The sequence below is a fragment of the Gnatocerus cornutus genome, chromosome 10 (genome assembly GCF_029298725.1).
Source record: "Gnatocerus cornutus isolate USDA-ARS CGAHR chromosome 10, icGnaCorn1.1, whole genome shotgun sequence".
Lineage (NCBI taxonomy): Eukaryota > Metazoa > Arthropoda > Insecta > Coleoptera > Tenebrionidae > Gnatocerus > Gnatocerus cornutus.
In genome coordinates, this window is record NC_142242.1 from 245,736 (window position 1) to 263,697 (window position 17,962).

General features: G+C 36.3%; 5 protein-coding genes across 8 annotated transcripts; all 5 read right to left on the minus strand.

Moving 5' to 3' along the window:
* Positions 1-991: 991 nt before the first annotated feature.
* Positions 992-1,542, minus strand: LOC148166885 (uncharacterized). 2 transcript variants are annotated; one of them, XM_088048044.1, is made up of 3 exons: positions 1,459-1,542; positions 1,207-1,405; positions 992-1,162 (listed from the first exon to the last, which is right to left on the minus strand). In XM_088048044.1, exons 2-3 carry the CDS (start codon positions 1,336-1,338, stop codon positions 992-994), a joined length of 303 nt encoding a protein of 100 aa, XP_087904170.1. In that variant the 5' UTR covers positions 1,339-1,405; positions 1,459-1,542. The 2 variants fall into 2 exon arrangements, with proteins under 2 accessions (XP_087904170.1, XP_087904169.1); XM_088048043.1 differs by lacking the exon at positions 1,459-1,542 and having other exon boundaries at positions 1,207-1,442.
* Positions 1,543-5,377: 3,835 nt separating this feature from the next.
* On the minus strand, positions 5,378-5,911 carry LOC148166886 (uncharacterized). The gene is made up of 2 exons (XM_088048124.1): positions 5,800-5,911; positions 5,378-5,751 (listed from the first exon to the last, which is right to left on the minus strand). Exons 1-2 carry the CDS (start codon positions 5,812-5,814, stop codon positions 5,452-5,454), a joined length of 315 nt encoding a protein of 104 aa, XP_087904250.1. The 5' UTR covers positions 5,815-5,911; the 3' UTR covers positions 5,378-5,451.
* Positions 5,912-9,100: 3,189 nt separating this feature from the next.
* Positions 9,101-9,651, minus strand: LOC148166887 (uncharacterized). 2 transcript variants are annotated; one of them, XM_088048042.1, is made up of 3 exons: positions 9,568-9,651; positions 9,316-9,514; positions 9,101-9,271 (listed from the first exon to the last, which is right to left on the minus strand). In XM_088048042.1, exons 2-3 carry the CDS (start codon positions 9,445-9,447, stop codon positions 9,101-9,103), a joined length of 303 nt encoding a protein of 100 aa, XP_087904168.1. In that variant the 5' UTR covers positions 9,448-9,514; positions 9,568-9,651. The 2 variants fall into 2 exon arrangements, with proteins under 2 accessions (XP_087904168.1, XP_087904167.1); XM_088048041.1 differs by lacking the exon at positions 9,568-9,651 and having other exon boundaries at positions 9,316-9,551.
* A 2,970-nt stretch (positions 9,652-12,621) lies between these two features.
* On the minus strand, positions 12,622-13,155 carry LOC148166888 (uncharacterized). The gene is made up of 2 exons (XM_088048123.1): positions 13,044-13,155; positions 12,622-12,995 (listed from the first exon to the last, which is right to left on the minus strand). Exons 1-2 carry the CDS (start codon positions 13,056-13,058, stop codon positions 12,696-12,698), a joined length of 315 nt encoding a protein of 104 aa, XP_087904249.1. The 5' UTR covers positions 13,059-13,155; the 3' UTR covers positions 12,622-12,695.
* Positions 13,156-16,344: 3,189 nt separating this feature from the next.
* On the minus strand, positions 16,345-16,895 carry LOC148166889 (uncharacterized). Of its 2 annotated transcripts, XM_088047958.1 has the most exons (3): positions 16,812-16,895; positions 16,560-16,758; positions 16,345-16,515 (listed from the first exon to the last, which is right to left on the minus strand). In XM_088047958.1, the coding sequence occupies exons 2-3, from the start codon at positions 16,689-16,691 to the stop codon at positions 16,345-16,347; spliced, it is 303 nt and encodes a 100-aa protein (XP_087904084.1). In that variant the 5' UTR covers positions 16,692-16,758; positions 16,812-16,895. The 2 variants fall into 2 exon arrangements, with proteins under 2 accessions (XP_087904084.1, XP_087904083.1); XM_088047957.1 differs by lacking the exon at positions 16,812-16,895 and having other exon boundaries at positions 16,560-16,795.
* Positions 16,896-17,962: the final 1,067 nt, after the last annotated feature.

A 17,962-nucleotide genomic window follows, 5' to 3' on the forward strand; every position in this document is an offset into this window, starting at 1 on the left:
CGCAAGTTTACACCAAAAAACAAGCGAGATATCGATATGAGAAGTTTGGCATAGTTTTTTTAATCATGAATTTTCGCGAAAATTTGTTTCATAAAAATATTATAATCTTCTATAACTAGACATTTAACAATCGTAGATAATATATATTAAAGAGCCACTTTGGGGTGATAAAAAATGACATAATAATTAAGTAGAAGCGAAAATTGCAAACGATTTGAGCACTTGTTTAGAAATGATAAGACAACAACGCTCGAATTCTGTTTTCGTGTTTGACGATCATCGCCTTCAACTTTCTTATTTCGTCGGCGAATTCTGGCAACGTTTTCTCCTAAATCAACAAAATTAGTTTAAGAAAAACCACAAACCTAAACTTGTGTTTGGTTTTGAGTCTTCCCCGATTTCGAAGAGCTTCGACACAGAAATGATCGCTTTCGATTCCATCCTTGAGCGAAATCAACAGACTCTTCAATCGACAGCGCGCGCGCGCGCGCGCCGCACTGTCACCCAAAGTATCTGGATAGTCCGGTCAGTCCGGAGTTGTTTAGCCTCTAAAACCTCGAGATTTCGCATCCTCTCTTCGGCATCATTCCTATGCCTGAGTTGAGTGTTGATGTAATATCACGCCTTCCACCATCTTCCTTCCTGCAAGAAGTGTAAAAAAGTTTCATCAAGAACATGTTTGTTTATCTCACCTGAAAAACTCTTCTTACTCTGTGCAGTCAATTGCTGTTTCTTCACGGCAAAGCTTTTAATTGCGCCTGCTTCTTGACCAACAGGAAAGACAACAAAGTTGTGTTAAGCTGCAACTAAGAGATTAAGGTGAGACCATGAATGGAGAGAAAAGAAAACAAACAAACCTTCCATCCTTCCTGAACAAACAGATCTCGCGTTTTCAAGAAACCAATAAATGATGTTTCCTTGACTTCACAAAATAGCTCACAAGACACCAGATGACCTTCAGAGCCTTTGTAGTACATATTTTCTTTCTTGACTACTGCATCTCGATGATGCTCTGTTTCCGTTGGTTGAGTTCCTTTGGCTCTTCTCCAGAGGAGAATACTCGTTTTCTGCTCGTAGACTCAACATTGCAAACTTCGTGCTCCCGCAATGCAATCAGCAACACTTGAAACGTCTCCCAGTCACTGAACGACATCTTCAACCACTGGAAAAAGAACATTTGATTTTGAATTTAACCTTTTTCATCACCTTTTTCGTGATGTTATGCTCCTGGATCAATTCACTGTACTTTGGGAGCACTGAATGGGTGGTTTCTTCAATTCTGTACAATAACTTGCAGAGTCCTTTAGCGTTGAGCGACGACAACCGCCTTTTCGACATCTTAGGCTATGGGTATCATCCATCGATTCAGTCTCTTAATAATAAACTCTGGTAATGAAGTTGAAACCTGAAATACCACGAAACATTTCAAGGCTGGAATTCAAACAGTTTTCAGCTTACCTGCGTTTAAAAATTTCAATAAAGACCCATAAATTTGTTGCAAATCAACTCCAACTAAAAATAGCTTCAAATGAACTTCTTAACTTGTGTAATTTCTTTGCTACCATGCCCAGAAGAACGAGAAAGTAAACAGTAAAGAATTCTGGTAGTCTCTTGTGCAAGCAGGATCGTTGTTAATCATTTGTTGTACTCTGAAAATAAGTTTAGTAAATCATGAACATAACCTCAATGTGTGCTGTCAAAATATTCAAGTTAAGACATACGTTAAGATAGAGACACAATACCATTTTTAAATAATTAATAGAATCGTAACCAAGTCGTGAATGTTAAATCAGACTTCAGATTCTTACTCCTGAAGACAAAATTAATAAAAAGAGGATTTTTCAAAATTTGAAAAATTAATAAAACAACGGAGCGTCGGATCGAAAAATCTTTGATGGATTCTTGTTCCTGAGGTCCAAATTGATGGAAAAAGTCGGTTTCAAAGAGATTTTATTTTTTGTCGAAATCGCCAAAAATCCATGAATTACCCTTACAACTTTTTTTGGCGAAAAACACGAAAGTTCCCAGATCGATACAAAACTTTGCACATGGCATAATTTGACATTTCTACATCCATTTCTGATCTCCGTTCCTCGCTATCTGTGAGATTTTTTGAGAAAATGCAAATTAAAAATTTTAAAATTCAATTTCCCGCGTCAAGCAATCTGTCAACGAAGCATAGAAGCTAGGACATGCGTCAACAGTCTTTAGTCCATAAATAATATTAAATAAAATATTAACAAAGTCGTAAATCTTAAATCAAAGTTCAGATTCGTTTTTCTGAGGTTAAAATTAACAAGTTAAGTAGTTTATTGTATTTATTTACACCGAAAAGTGAGAGAAGTTTTTCCATAAAAGCCACCTAGCGGAATAACGCCGAAGTTGATAGTTCACGCCTCCTCTCACCAGAGGGCTAAACTTTTGTTTTTAAAACTTACAATTTTTGAATCAAAACCATTTGCAGGAATAAGGAAGAATGATAAAAAACAATACCCTCAAATTAAACTAAAGGAGTATTAATAAAATAAAAAAACACAAACTCGACACTCTCCCTCCTTCTTGCAAAAAGTGTGAAAAAGTTTCATTAGTTTCATTCATGTTTGTTGGCTTACCTAAAAAAGACGAGGGAAACAATCTGAAATGGACGAAACTATCCATTCTTAATTAATGGTAATTGATTATTGCTCTAATTCCAACTGATCCAAGAGCCAAGAGCCAAGGTTAGTCCTTCGCAAGTGGCGCTTCCTCAAAAATATCTCATTTAACGACTTCTTCAATTCTTGTAGATCATTGTTGTTTTTATATGCTGATGTAACCGCAGCCAGCTTGTCGGACATTTCAGTGCTCATTTCTTTTTCCGACTAAAACAAACCAAATAGTTTTAGGTGTTCATCTTCCTCTGATACTACAAAAGCCATGACATCATAAAGACACTAAATTTAAATCCCAAATTTGCAATCTGCGTAAAATTCTGCGTTCACTGATGTATAATAACTCGAGTTTACTTTAAAAAATAAGCGAGATATCGATATGAGAAGTTTGGCCATAGTTTTAGTCATGAATTTTTGCGAAAATTTGCAAATTTCGACTTTTGGAAAATCTAAAAACGATTTCTTATGTAAAAAATCGCGAGAAAAACGATGCCGCAAACCGCATTCCAATATCTGAAATAGTTTTCGAGATATCGAGCATGAATTGTTTGGAACCTTCAAAAATTTGGCCATCTGGCGACAACCCAAAAATTCAAACGGCCATAACTCAGTTATTTGTTGTCGGATCTGAATTTAAATTCCAGATTTGGATTCAGCGTGAGATTCTGCGTAAAATGAGTCAAAATTTATTGAGTTTACCTACGAAATAAAGAAAGCATTGACCAAAAACTGTTTGGAAGTGGTCATTTTGGGGTGATTTTCAATCACTATTTTTAATGTAAAAACGACGTTTAATACCTTTGTATTATATATCATTCGAAAGAGGAGCTCGAAATCTATCTACTGGCTCAATTTGAGATCGATCAAACAAACGGTTTAGGAGTTATGGCCAAAAATAAAAAAAAAATAAAAATTTTCATCGTTTGAGTCGCAATTTTTTTTCGCGAAAAATCGACCATCAAATTTTGGGCTTTTAAGCACTTTTTCTAACGTAAAATGAGCCGAGAAAAACGATGGCGCAAACCGCATCTCAATATCTCTAATAGTTTCCGAGATATTTAACTTTGAAAATTGGGAAAAATGAGAAAAAATGAAAATCAACTATCCGAAACTTTGATCGGCCATAACTCAGTTATTTGTTGTCGGATGTGAATTTAAATCCCAGATTTGGAATCTGCGTAAAATTCTGCGTTCACTGATGTATAATAACTCGAGTTTACTCTAAAAAATAAGCGAGATATCGATATGAGAAGTTTGGCCATAGTTTTAGTCATGAATTTTTGCGAAAATTTGCAAATTTCGACTTTTGGAAAATCTAAAAACGATTTCTTATGTAAAAAATCGCGAGAAAAACGATGCCGCAAACCGCATTCCAATATCTGAAATAGTTTTCGAGATATCGAGCATGAATTGTTTGGAACCTTCAAAAATTTGGCCATCTGGCGACAACCCAAAAATTCAAACGGCCATAACTCAGTTATTTGTTGTCGGATCTGAATTTAAATTCCAGATTTGGATTCAGCGTGAGATTCTGCGTAAAATGAGTCAAAATTTATTGAGTTTACCCAAGAAATAAAGAAAGCATTGACCAAAAACTGTTTGGAAGTGGTCATTTTGGGGTGATTTTCAATCACTATTTTTAATGTAAAAACGACGTTTAATACCTTTGTATTATATATCATTCGAAAGAGGAGCTCGAAATCTATCTACTGGCTCAATTTGAGATCGATCAAACAAACGGTTTAGGAGTTATGGCCAAAAATAAAAAAAAATAAAAATTTTCATCGTTTGAGTCGCAATTTTTTTTCGCGAAAAATCGACCATCCAATTTTGGGCTTTTAAGCACTTTTTCTAACGTAAAATGAGCCGAGAAAAACGATGGCGCAAACCGCATCTCAATATCTCTAATAGTTTCCGAGATATTTAACTTTGAAAATTGGGAAAAATGAGAAAAAATGAAAATCAACTATCCGAAACTTTGATCGGCCATAACTCGGTTATTTGTTGTCGGATCTGAATTTAAATCCCAGATTTGGAATCTGCGTAAAATTCTGCGTTCACTGATGTATAATAACTCGAGTTTACTCTAAAAAATAAGCGAGATATCGATATGAGAAGTTTGGCCATAGTTTTAGTCATGAATTTTTGCAAAAATTTGCAAATTTCGACTTTTGGAAAATCTAAAAACGATTTCTTATGTAAAAAATCGCGAGAAAAACGATGCCGCAAACCGCATTCCAATATCTGAAATAGTTTTCGAGATATCGAGCATGAATTGTTTGGAACCTTCAAAAATTTGGCCATCTGGCGACAACCCAAAAATTCAAACGGCCATAACTCAGTTATTTGTTGTCGGATCTGAATTTAAATTCCAGATTTGGATTCAGCGTGAGATTCTGCGTAAAATGAGTCAAAATTTATTGAGTTTACCTACGAAATAAAGAAAGCATTGACCAAAAACTGTTTGGAAGTGGTCATTTTGGGGTGATTTTCAATCACTATTTTTAATGTAAAAACGACGTTTAATTTCGACTTTTGGAAAATCTAAAAACGATTTCTTATGTAAAAAATCGCGAGAAAAACGATGCCGCAAACCGCATTCCAAAATTACGAATTTCACTGCACGTGACCATCAAATGCACTCGTCTAAAGTTGGTAGCAGCCCCTAGGGATGTTTATTGGTAACAGTTAACGTCTAGCGCAAGTTTGCCAAAAACCATAAATGGAGAGAAAAGAAAACAAACCTTCCATCCTTCCTCAAACAAGCAGCGATGCATCCAGAATTCCAGATCTCGCGTTTTCAAAAAACCAATAAAAATTCTCTATAAACTTCCATTCCTTGATGTTTCTTTGACTTCACAAAATAGCTGACAAGACACCAGATGACCTTCAGAGCCTTTGTAGTATTTTCTTTCTTGACAACTGCATCTCGATGATACTTTGTTTCCGTTGGTTGAGTTCCTTTGAGCCTTCTCTGGAGAAACACTCGTTTTTTGCTCGTAGACTCATCAGGTTTGAAAACGTTGCAAACTTCGTGCTCCCGCAATGAAATCAGCAACACTCTGAACATTTCCCAGTCACTGAACGACATCTTCAACCACTGGAAAAAGAACATTTGACTTTGACTTAAAACATGTTTAAATTTAACCTTTTTCATCCACATTGCAGTAAAGCAGCACCTTTTTCATGATGTTATGCTCCTTGATCAATTCACTGTTCTCTGGGAGCACTGAATGGGTGGTTTCTTCAATTCTGTGCAATAACTTGCAGAGTCCTTTAGCGTTGAGCGACGACAACCGCCTTTTCGACATCTTAGGCTATGGGTATCATCCATCGATTCAGTCTCTTAATAATAAACTCTGGTAATGAAGTTGGAACCTGAAATACCACGAAACATTTCAAGGCTGGAATTCAAACAGTTTTCAGCTTACCTGCGTTTAAAAATTTCAAAAAGACCCATCAATTTGTTGCAAATCAACTCCAACTCTAAATAGCTTCAAATGAACTTCTTAACTTGTGTAATTTCTTTGCTACCATGCCCAGAAGAACGAGAAAGTAAACAGTAAAGAATTCTGGTAGTCTCTTGTGCAAGCAGGATCGTTGTTAATCATTTGTTGTACTCTGAAAATAAGTTTAGTAAATCATGAACATAACCTCAATGTGTGCTGTCAAAATATTCAAGTTAAGACATACGTTAAGATAGAGACACAATACCATTTTTAAATAATTAATAGAATCGTAACCAAGTCGTGAATGTTAAATCAGACTTCAGATTCTTACTCCTGAGGACAAAATTAATAAAAAGAGTATTTTCTTGCTTTAATTTTCATCGAAAAACTGCAAACCAAATAAAAGTTTCAAAAATTAATAAAAAATTAACGGAGCGTCGGATCGAAAAATCTTTGACGGATTCTTGTTCCTGAGGTCCAAATTGATGGAAAAAGTCGGTTTCAAAGAGATTTTATTTTTTGTCAAAATCGCCGAAATCCATGGATTAACCCCTTTGAACTTTTTTTGGCGAAAAACACGAAAGTTTTCAGATCGACACGAAACTTTGCACATGGCATAATTTGACATTTCTACATCCATTTCTGGTCTCCGTTCCTCGCTATCTGTGAGATTTTTTGAGAAAATGCAAATTAAAAATTTTAAAATTCAATTTCCCGCGTCAAGCAATCTGTCAACGAAGCATAGAAGCTAGGACATGCGTCAACAGTCTTTAGTCCATAAATAATATTAAATAAAATATTAACAAAGTCGTAAATCTTAAATCAAAGTTTTGATTCGTTTTTCTGAGGTTAAAATTAACAAGTTAAGTAGTTTATTGTATTTATTTACACCGAAAAATGAATGCATAATGTGTGTATAATTGGTTGCCTATCTACATTGCAAATTTTAAGTAAACTTATAATTACGTTTTGAATCCGACTTTAGAGTACAGAATCTTGTTCCTGAAGTCTAAATTAATAAAAAAAAATGTTTTAAGAAGGTTTCGATTAAATTTCAAATATCAGTCGCGAAGAAACCTGTTTAGTTTTCAACCAATCACACACAGCCCAAATAAGAACCGGCAAATTTAAAGAAATTTATTAATAACACGAACATTAACATGAATAAATTAATGAGTACAAAGTTTCTACTTAAAAACTACAACAGGACTTAGAAAGACGTTGAAAACCGCCTCGACTACACTCCTTACATTAAATCTCGCTTCTTTCGGTCTTTTGACCGTCGTTAAATTGTTGTTACTACAAGCGAGACAGCCGATTTCGTCTAACCCGACTTGTACCTTGAACCCCCCACCTCGTTGTTGAAAAGTGTCCCCCCTTAAAATCCCCGCTTGCACTTTCGTGGTGATTTCGAACGTGTACAAGTTGTACCTCTTGTCGATTTGATCGCGCTGTAAAACGAGCTGCACTCTTCGCGGACTGCTTGCGTGATCGAAGATGGTGCGAAAACTGTTCGAAACCGAGCGGATTTTAATATCGTTTTTCAGTTTTCTGGGTTGATTTCAGGAGGATTAGAACCGAGAAGACGACTTGGATGAAAGCCGTGAATTTCTTGTACCGTGTTTGGGCGGTGAGGACCACGAAGAGGCAGAGAGACTGAAGATGAGGCCGGTGAAAACGAAGAAGGGCTAAGCTTCCGCGGAGTCAACGTCACGTGCATCGGAAGTCGTGGAACTCTCGCTTCACCTGCAACATTTGGAACGTGACAACTTGTCACTAGCATCAGCACCACCAGCAGCTGCGTTTCTGACTTCGCCAAAAAGAAAAAGGCTAGGAACCATACCAACTTCAAGTACAAGATCTTAAGGGCTAGATGTGGGTGGAGAATCGACCTCTGGACGGACCAAAGGGATGTGATCCAAAGCCTTCAGATCAGGATGGGATTAACAATGGGTAAATGTCCGTGGGAATAATCCACCGTGGCCGATGGGTAAAATGATGTATAATAACGCAAGTTTACACCAAAAAACAAGCGAGATATCGATATGAGAAGTTTGGCATAGTTTTTTTAATCATGAATTTTCGCGAAAATTTGTTTCATAAAAATATTATAATCTTCTATAACTAGACATTTAACAATCGTAGATAATATATATTAAAGAGCCACTTTGGGGTGATAAAAAATGACATAATAATTAAGTAGAAGCGAAAATTGCAAACGATTTGAGCACTTGTTTAGAAATGATAAGACAACAACGCTCGAATTCTGTTTTCGTGTTTGACGATCATCGCCTTCAACTTTCTTATTTCGTCGGCGAATTCTGGCAACGTTTTCTCCTAAATCAACAAAATTAGTTTAAGAAAAACCACAAACCTAAACTTGTGTTTGGTTTTGAGTCTTCCCCGATTTCGAAGAGCTTCGACACAGAAATGATCGCTTTCGATTCCATCCTTGAGCGAAATCAACAGACTCTTCAATCGACAGCGCGCGCGCGCGCGCGCCGCACTGTCACCCAAAGTATCTGGATAGTCCGGTCAGTCCGGAGTTGTTTAGCCTCTAAAACCTCGAGATTTCGCATCCTCTCTTCGGCATCATTCCTATGCCTGAGTTGAGTGTTGATGTAATATCACGCCTTCCACCATCTTCCTTCCTGCAAGAAGTGTAAAAAAGTTTCATCAAGAACATGTTTGTTTATCTCACCTGAAAAACTCTTCTTACTCTGTGCAGTCAATTGCTGTTTCTTCACGGCAAAGCTTTTAATTGCGCCTGCTTCTTGACCAACAGGAAAGACAACAAAGTTGTGTTAAGCTGCAACTAAGAGATTAAGGTGAGACCATGAATGGAGAGAAAAGAAAACAAACAAACCTTCCATCCTTCCTGAACAAACAGATCTCGCGTTTTCAAGAAACCAATAAATGATGTTTCCTTGACTTCACAAAATAGCTCACAAGACACCAGATGACCTTCAGAGCCTTTGTAGTACATATTTTCTTTCTTGACTACTGCATCTCGATGATGCTCTGTTTCCGTTGGTTGAGTTCCTTTGGCTCTTCTCCAGAGGAGAATACTCGTTTTCTGCTCGTAGACTCAACATTGCAAACTTCGTGCTCCCGCAATGCAATCAGCAACACTTGAAACGTCTCCCAGTCACTGAACGACATCTTCAACCACTGGAAAAAGAACATTTGATTTTGAATTTAACCTTTTTCATCACCTTTTTCGTGATGTTATGCTCCTGGATCAATTCACTGTACTTTGGGAGCACTGAATGGGTGGTTTCTTCAATTCTGTACAATAACTTGCAGAGTCCTTTAGCGTTGAGCGACGACAACCGCCTTTTCGACATCTTAGGCTATGGGTATCATCCATCGATTCAGTCTCTTAATAATAAACTCTGGTAATGAAGTTGAAACCTGAAATACCACGAAACATTTCAAGGCTGGAATTCAAACAGTTTTCAGCTTACCTGCGTTTAAAAATTTCAATAAAGACCCATAAATTTGTTGCAAATCAACTCCAACTAAAAATAGCTTCAAATGAACTTCTTAACTTGTGTAATTTCTTTGCTACCATGCCCAGAAGAACGAGAAAGTAAACAGTAAAGAATTCTGGTAGTCTCTTGTGCAAGCAGGATCGTTGTTAATCATTTGTTGTACTCTGAAAATAAGTTTAGTAAATCATGAACATAACCTCAATGTGTGCTGTCAAAATATTCAAGTTAAGACATACGTTAAGATAGAGACACAATACCATTTTTAAATAATTAATAGAATCGTAACCAAGTCGTGAATGTTAAATCAGACTTCAGATTCTTACTCCTGAAGACAAAATTAATAAAAAGAGGATTTTTCAAAATTTGAAAAATTAATAAAACAACGGAGCGTCGGATCGAAAAATCTTTGATGGATTCTTGTTCCTGAGGTCCAAATTGATGGAAAAAGTCGGTTTCAAAGAGATTTTATTTTTTGTCGAAATCGCCAAAAATCCATGAATTACCCTTACAACTTTTTTTGGCGAAAAACACGAAAGTTCCCAGATCGATACAAAACTTTGCACATGGCATAATTTGACATTTCTACATCCATTTCTGATCTCCGTTCCTCGCTATCTGTGAGATTTTTTGAGAAAATGCAAATTAAAAATTTTAAAATTCAATTTCCCGCGTCAAGCAATCTGTCAACGAAGCATAGAAGCTAGGACATGCGTCAACAGTCTTTAGTCCATAAATAATATTAAATAAAATATTAACAAAGTCGTAAATCTTAAATCAAAGTTCAGATTCGTTTTTCTGAGGTTAAAATTAACAAGTTAAGTAGTTTATTGTATTTATTTACACCGAAAAGTGAGAGAAGTTTTTCCATAAAAGCCACCTAGCGGAATAACGCCGAAGTTGATAGTTCACGCCTCCTCTCACCAGAGGGCTAAACTTTTGTTTTTAAAACTTACAATTTTTGAATCAAAACCATTTGCAGGAATAAGGAAGAATGATAAAAAACAATACCCTCAAATTAAACTAAAGGAGTATTAATAAAATAAAAAAACACAAACTCGACACTCTCCCTCCTTCTTGCAAAAAGTGTGAAAAAGTTTCATTAGTTTCATTCATGTTTGTTGGCTTACCTAAAAAAGACGAGGGAAACAATCTGAAATGGACGAAACTATCCATTCTTAATTAATGGTAATTGATTATTGCTCTAATTCCAACTGATCCAAGAGCCAAGAGCCAAGGTTAGTCCTTCGCAAGTGGCGCTTCCTCAAAAATATCTCATTTAACGACTTCTTCAATTCTTGTAGATCATTGTTGTTTTTATATGCTGATGTAACCGCAGCCAGCTTGTCGGACATTTCAGTGCTCATTTCTTTTTCCGACTAAAACAAACCAAATAGTTTTAGGTGTTCATCTTCCTCTGATACTACAAAAGCCATGACATCATAAAGACACTAAATTTAAATCCCAAATTTGCAATCTGCGTAAAATTCTGCGTTCACTGATGTATAATAACTCGAGTTTACTTTAAAAAATAAGCGAGATATCGATATGAGAAGTTTGGCCATAGTTTTAGTCATGAATTTTTGCGAAAATTTGCAAATTTCGACTTTTGGAAAATCTAAAAACGATTTCTTATGTAAAAAATCGCGAGAAAAACGATGCCGCAAACCGCATTCCAATATCTGAAATAGTTTTCGAGATATCGAGCATGAATTGTTTGGAACCTTCAAAAATTTGGCCATCTGGCGACAACCCAAAAATTCAAACGGCCATAACTCAGTTATTTGTTGTCGGATCTGAATTTAAATTCCAGATTTGGATTCAGCGTGAGATTCTGCGTAAAATGAGTCAAAATTTATTGAGTTTACCTACGAAATAAAGAAAGCATTGACCAAAAACTGTTTGGAAGTGGTCATTTTGGGGTGATTTTCAATCACTATTTTTAATGTAAAAACGACGTTTAATACCTTTGTATTATATATCATTCGAAAGAGGAGCTCGAAATCTATCTACTGGCTCAATTTGAGATCGATCAAACAAACGGTTTAGGAGTTATGGCCAAAAATAAAAAAAAAATAAAAATTTTCATCGTTTGAGTCGCAATTTTTTTTCGCGAAAAATCGACCATCAAATTTTGGGCTTTTAAGCACTTTTTCTAACGTAAAATGAGCCGAGAAAAACGATGGCGCAAACCGCATCTCAATATCTCTAATAGTTTCCGAGATATTTAACTTTGAAAATTGGGAAAAATGAGAAAAAATGAAAATCAACTATCCGAAACTTTGATCGGCCATAACTCAGTTATTTGTTGTCGGATGTGAATTTAAATCCCAGATTTGGAATCTGCGTAAAATTCTGCGTTCACTGATGTATAATAACTCGAGTTTACTCTAAAAAATAAGCGAGATATCGATATGAGAAGTTTGGCCATAGTTTTAGTCATGAATTTTTGCAAAAATTTGCAAATTTCGACTTTTGGAAAATCTAAAAACGATTTCTTATGTAAAAAATCGCGAGAAAAACGATGCCGCAAACCGCATTCCAATATCTGAAATAGTTTTCGAGATATCGAGCATGAATTGTTTGGAACCTTCAAAAATTTGGCCATCTGGCGACAACCCAAAAATTCAAACGGCCATAACTCAGTTATTTGTTGTCGGATCTGAATTTAAATTCCAGATTTGGATTCAGCGTGAGATTCTGCGTAAAATGAGTCAAAATTTATTGAGTTTACCTACGAAATAAAGAAAGCATTGACCAAAAACTGTTTGGAAGTGGTCATTTTGGGGTGATTTTCAATCACTATTTTTAATGTAAAAACGACGTTTAATTTCGACTTTTGGAAAATCTAAAAACGATTTCTTATGTAAAAAATCGCGAGAAAAACGATGCCGCAAACCGCATTCCAAAATTACGAATTTCACTGCACGTGACCATCAAATGCACTCGTCTAAAGTTGGTAGCAGCCCCTAGGGATGTTTATTGGTAACAGTTAACGTCTAGCGCAAGTTTGCCAAAAACCATAAATGGAGAGAAAAGAAAACAAACCTTCCATCCTTCCTCAAACAAGCAGCGATGCATCCAGAATTCCAGATCTCGCGTTTTCAAAAAACCAATAAAAATTCTCTATAAACTTCCATTCCTTGATGTTTCTTTGACTTCACAAAATAGCTGACAAGACACCAGATGACCTTCAGAGCCTTTGTAGTATTTTCTTTCTTGACAACTGCATCTCGATGATACTTTGTTTCCGTTGGTTGAGTTCCTTTGAGCCTTCTCTGGAGAAACACTCGTTTTTTGCTCGTAGACTCATCAGGTTTGAAAACGTTGCAAACTTCGTGCTCCCGCAATGAAATCAGCAACACTCTGAACATTTCCCAGTCACTGAACGACATCTTCAACCACTGGAAAAAGAACATTTGACTTTGACTTAAAACATGTTTAAATTTAACCTTTTTCATCCACATTGCAGTAAAGCAGCACCTTTTTCATGATGTTATGCTCCTTGATCAATTCACTGTTCTCTGGGAGCACTGAATGGGTGGTTTCTTCAATTCTGTGCAATAACTTGCAGAGTCCTTTAGCGTTGAGCGACGACAACCGCCTTTTCGACATCTTAGGCTATGGGTATCATCCATCGATTCAGTCTCTTAATAATAAACTCTGGTAATGAAGTTGGAACCTGAAATACCACGAAACATTTCAAGGCTGGAATTCAAACAGTTTTCAGCTTACCTGCGTTTAAAAATTTCAAAAAGACCCATCAATTTGTTGCAAATCAACTCCAACTCTAAATAGCTTCAAATGAACTTCTTAACTTGTGTAATTTCTTTGCTACCATGCCCAGAAGAACGAGAAAGTAAACAGTAAAGAATTCTGGTAGTCTCTTGTGCAAGCAGGATCGTTGTTAATCATTTGTTGTACTCTGAAAATAAGTTTAGTAAATCATGAACATAACCTCAATGTGTGCTGTCAAAATATTCAAGTTAAGACATACGTTAAGATAGAGACACAATACCATTTTTAAATAATTAATAGAATCGTAACCAAGTCGTGAATGTTAAATCAGACTTCAGATTCTTACTCCTGAGGACAAAATTAATAAAAAGAGTATTTTCTTGCTTTAATTTTCATCGAAAAACTGCAAACCAAATAAAAGTTTCAAAAATTAATAAAAAATTAACGGAGCGTCGGATCGAAAAATCTTTGACGGATTCTTGTTCCTGAGGTCCAAATTGATGGAAAAAGTCGGTTTCAAAGAGATTTTATTTTTTGTCAAAATCGCCGAAATCCATGGATTAACCCCTTTGAACTTTTTTTGGCGAAAAACACGAAAGTTTTCAGATCGACACGAAACTTTGCACATGGCATAATTTGACATTTCTACATCCATTTCTGGTCTCCGTTCCTCGCTATCTGTGAGATTTTTTGAGAAAATGCAAATTAAAAATTTTAAAATTCAATTTCCCGCGTCAAGCAATCTGTCAACGAAGCATAGAAGCTAGGACATGCGTCAACAGTCTTTAGTCCATAAATAATATTAAATAAAATATTAACAAAGTCGTAAATCTTAAATCAAAGTTTTGATTCGTTTTTCTGAGGTTAAAATTAACAAGTTAAGTAGTTTATTGTATTTATTTACACCGAAAAATGAATGCATAATGTGTGTATAATTGGTTGCCTATCTACATTGCAAATTTTAAGTAAACTTATAATTACGTTTTGAATCCGACTTTAGAGTACAGAATCTTGTTCCTGAAGTCTAAATTAATAAAAAAAAATGTTTTAAGAAGGTTTCGATTAAATTTCAAATATCAGTCGCGAAGAAACCTGTTTAGTTTTCAACCAATCACACACAGCCCAAATAAGAACCGGCAAATTTAAAGAAATTTATTAATAACACGAACATTAACATGAATAAATTAATGAGTACAAAGTTTCTACTTAAAAACTACAACAGGACTTAGAAAGACGTTGAAAACCGCCTCGACTACACTCCTTACATTAAATCTCGCTTCTTTCGGTCTTTTGACCGTCGTTAAATTGTTGTTACTACAAGCGAGACAGCCGATTTCGTCTAACCCGACTTGTACCTTGAACCCCCCACCTCGTTGTTGAAAAGTGTCCCCCCTTAAAATCCCCGCTTGCACTTTCGTGGTGATTTCGAACGTGTACAAGTTGTACCTCTTGTCGATTTGATCGCGCTGTAAAACGAGCTGCACTCTTCGCGGACTGCTTGCGTGATCGAAGATGGTGCGAAAACTGTTCGAAACCGAGCGGATTTTAATATCGTTTTTCAGTTTTCTGGGTTGATTTCAGGAGGATTAGAACCGAGAAGACGACTTGGATGAAAGCCGTGAATTTCTTGTACCGTGTTTGGGCGGTGAGGACCACGAAGAGGCAGAGAGACTGAAGATGAGGCCGGTGAAAACGAAGAAGGGCTAAGCTTCCGCGGAGTCAACGTCACGTGCATCGGAAGTCGTGGAACTCTCGCTTCACCTGCAACATTTGGAACGTGACAACTTGTCACTAGCATCAGCACCACCAGCAGCTGCGTTTCTGACTTCGCCAAAAAGAAAAAGGCTAGGAACCATACCAACTTCAAGTACAAGATCTTAAGGGCTAGATGTGGGTGGAGAATCGACCTCTGGACGGACCAAAGGGATGTGATCCAAAGCCTTCAGATCAGGATGGGATTAACAATGGGTAAATGTCCGTGGGAATAATCCACCGTGGCCGATGGGTAAAATGATGTATAATAACGCAAGTTTACACCAAAAAACAAGCGAGATATCGATATGAGAAGTTTGGCATAGTTTTTTTAATCATGAATTTTCGCGAAAATTTGTTTCATAAAAATATTATAATCTTCTATAACTAGACATTTAACAATCGTAGATAATATATATTAAAGAGCCACTTTGGGGTGATAAAAAATGACATAATAATTAAGTAGAAGCGAAAATTGCAAACGATTTGAGCACTTGTTTAGAAATGATAAGACAACAACGCTCGAATTCTGTTTTCGTGTTTGACGATCATCGCCTTCAACTTTCTTATTTCGTCGGCGAATTCTGGCAACGTTTTCTCCTAAATCAACAAAATTAGTTTAAGAAAAACCACAAACCTAAACTTGTGTTTGGTTTTGAGTCTTCCCCGATTTCGAAGAGCTTCGACACAGAAATGATCGCTTTCGATTCCATCCTTGAGCGAAATCAACAGACTCTTCAATCGACAGCGCGCGCGCGCGCGCGCCGCACTGTCACCCAAAGTATCTGGATAGTCCGGTCAGTCCGGAGTTGTTTAGCCTCTAAAACCTCGAGATTTCGCATCCTCTCTTCGGCATCATTCCTATGCCTGAGTTGAGTGTTGATGTAATATCACGCCTTCCACCATCTTCCTTCCTGCAAGAAGTGTAAAAAAGTTTCATCAAGAACATGTTTGTTTATCTCACCTGAAAAACTCTTCTTACTCTGTGCAGTCAATTGCTGTTTCTTCACGGCAAAGCTTTTAATTGCGCCTGCTTCTTGACCAACAGGAAAGACAACAAAGTTGTGTTAAGCTGCAACTAAGAGATTAAGGTGAGACCATGAATGGAGAGAAAAGAAAACAAACAAACCTTCCATCCTTCCTGAACAAACAGATCTCGCGTTTTCAAGAAACCAATAAATGATGTTTCCTTGACTTCACAAAATAGCTCACAAGACACCAGATGACCTTCAGAGCCTTTGTAGTACATATTTTCTTTCTTGACTACTGCATCTCGATGATGCTCTGTTTCCGTTGGTTGAGTTCCTTTGGCTCTTCTCCAGAGGAGAATACTCGTTTTCTGCTCGTAGACTCAACATTGCAAACTTCGTGCTCCCGCAATGCAATCAGCAACACTTGAAACGTCTCCCAGTCACTGAACGACATCTTCAACCACTGGAAAAAGAACATTTGATTTTGAATTTAACCTTTTTCATCACCTTTTTCGTGATGTTATGCTCCTGGATCAATTCACTGTACTTTGGGAGCACTGAATGGGTGGTTTCTTCAATTCTGTACAATAACTTGCAGAGTCCTTTAGCGTTGAGCGACGACAACCGCCTTTTCGACATCTTAGGCTATGGGTATCATCCATCGATTCAGTCTCTTAATAATAAACTCTGGTAATGAAGTTGAAACCTGAAATACCACGAAACATTTCAAGGCTGGAATTCAAACAGTTTTCAGCTTACCTGCGTTTAAAAATTTCAATAAAGACCCATAAATTTGTTGCAAATCAACTCCAACTAAAAATAGCTTCAAATGAACTTCTTAACTTGTGTAATTTCTTTGCTACCATGCCCAGAAGAACGAGAAAGTAAACAGTAAAGAATTCTGGTAGTCTCTTGTGCAAGCAGGATCGTTGTTAATCATTTGTTGTACTCTGAAAATAAGTTTAGTAAATCATGAACATAACCTCAATGTGTGCTGTCAAAATATTCAAGTTAAGACATACGTTAAGATAGAGACACAATACCATTTTTAAATAATTAATAGAATCGTAACCAAGTCGTGAATGTTAAATCAGACTTCAGATTCTTACTCCTGAAGACAAAATTAATAAAAAGAGGATTTTTCAAAATTTGAAAAATTAATAAAACAACGGAGCGTCGGATCGAAAAATCTTTGATGGATTCTTGTTCCTGAGGTCCAAATTGATGGAAAAAGTCGGTTTCAAAGAGATTTTATTTTTTGTCGAAATCGCCAAAAATCCATGAATTACCCTTACAACTTTTTTTGGCGAAAAACACGAAAGTTCCCAGATCGATACAAAACTTTGCACATGGCATAATTTGACATTTCTACATCCATTTCTGATCTCCGTTCCTCGCTATCTGTGAGATTTTTTGAGAAAATGCAAATTAAAAATTTTAAAATTCAATTTCCCGCGTCAAGCAATCTGTCAACGAAGCATAGAAGCTAGGACATGCGTCAACAGTCTTTAGTCCATAAATAATATTAAATAAAATATTAACAAAGTCGTAAATCTTAAATCAAAGTTCAGATTCGTTTTTCTGAGGTTAAAATTAACAAGTTAAGTAGTTTATTGTATTTATTTACACCGAAAAGTGAGAGAAGTTTTTCCATAAAAGCCACCTAGCGGAATAACGCCGAAGTTGATAGTTCACGCCTCCTCTCACCAGAGGGCTAAACTTTTGTTTTTAAAACTTACAATTTTTGAATCAAAACCATTTGCAGGAATAAGGAAGAATGATAAAAAACAATACCCTCAAATTAAACTAAAGGAGTATTAATAAAATAAAAAAACACAAACTCGACACTCTCCCTCCTTCTTGCAAAAAGTGTGAAAAAGTTTCATTAGTTTCATTCATGTTTGTTGGCT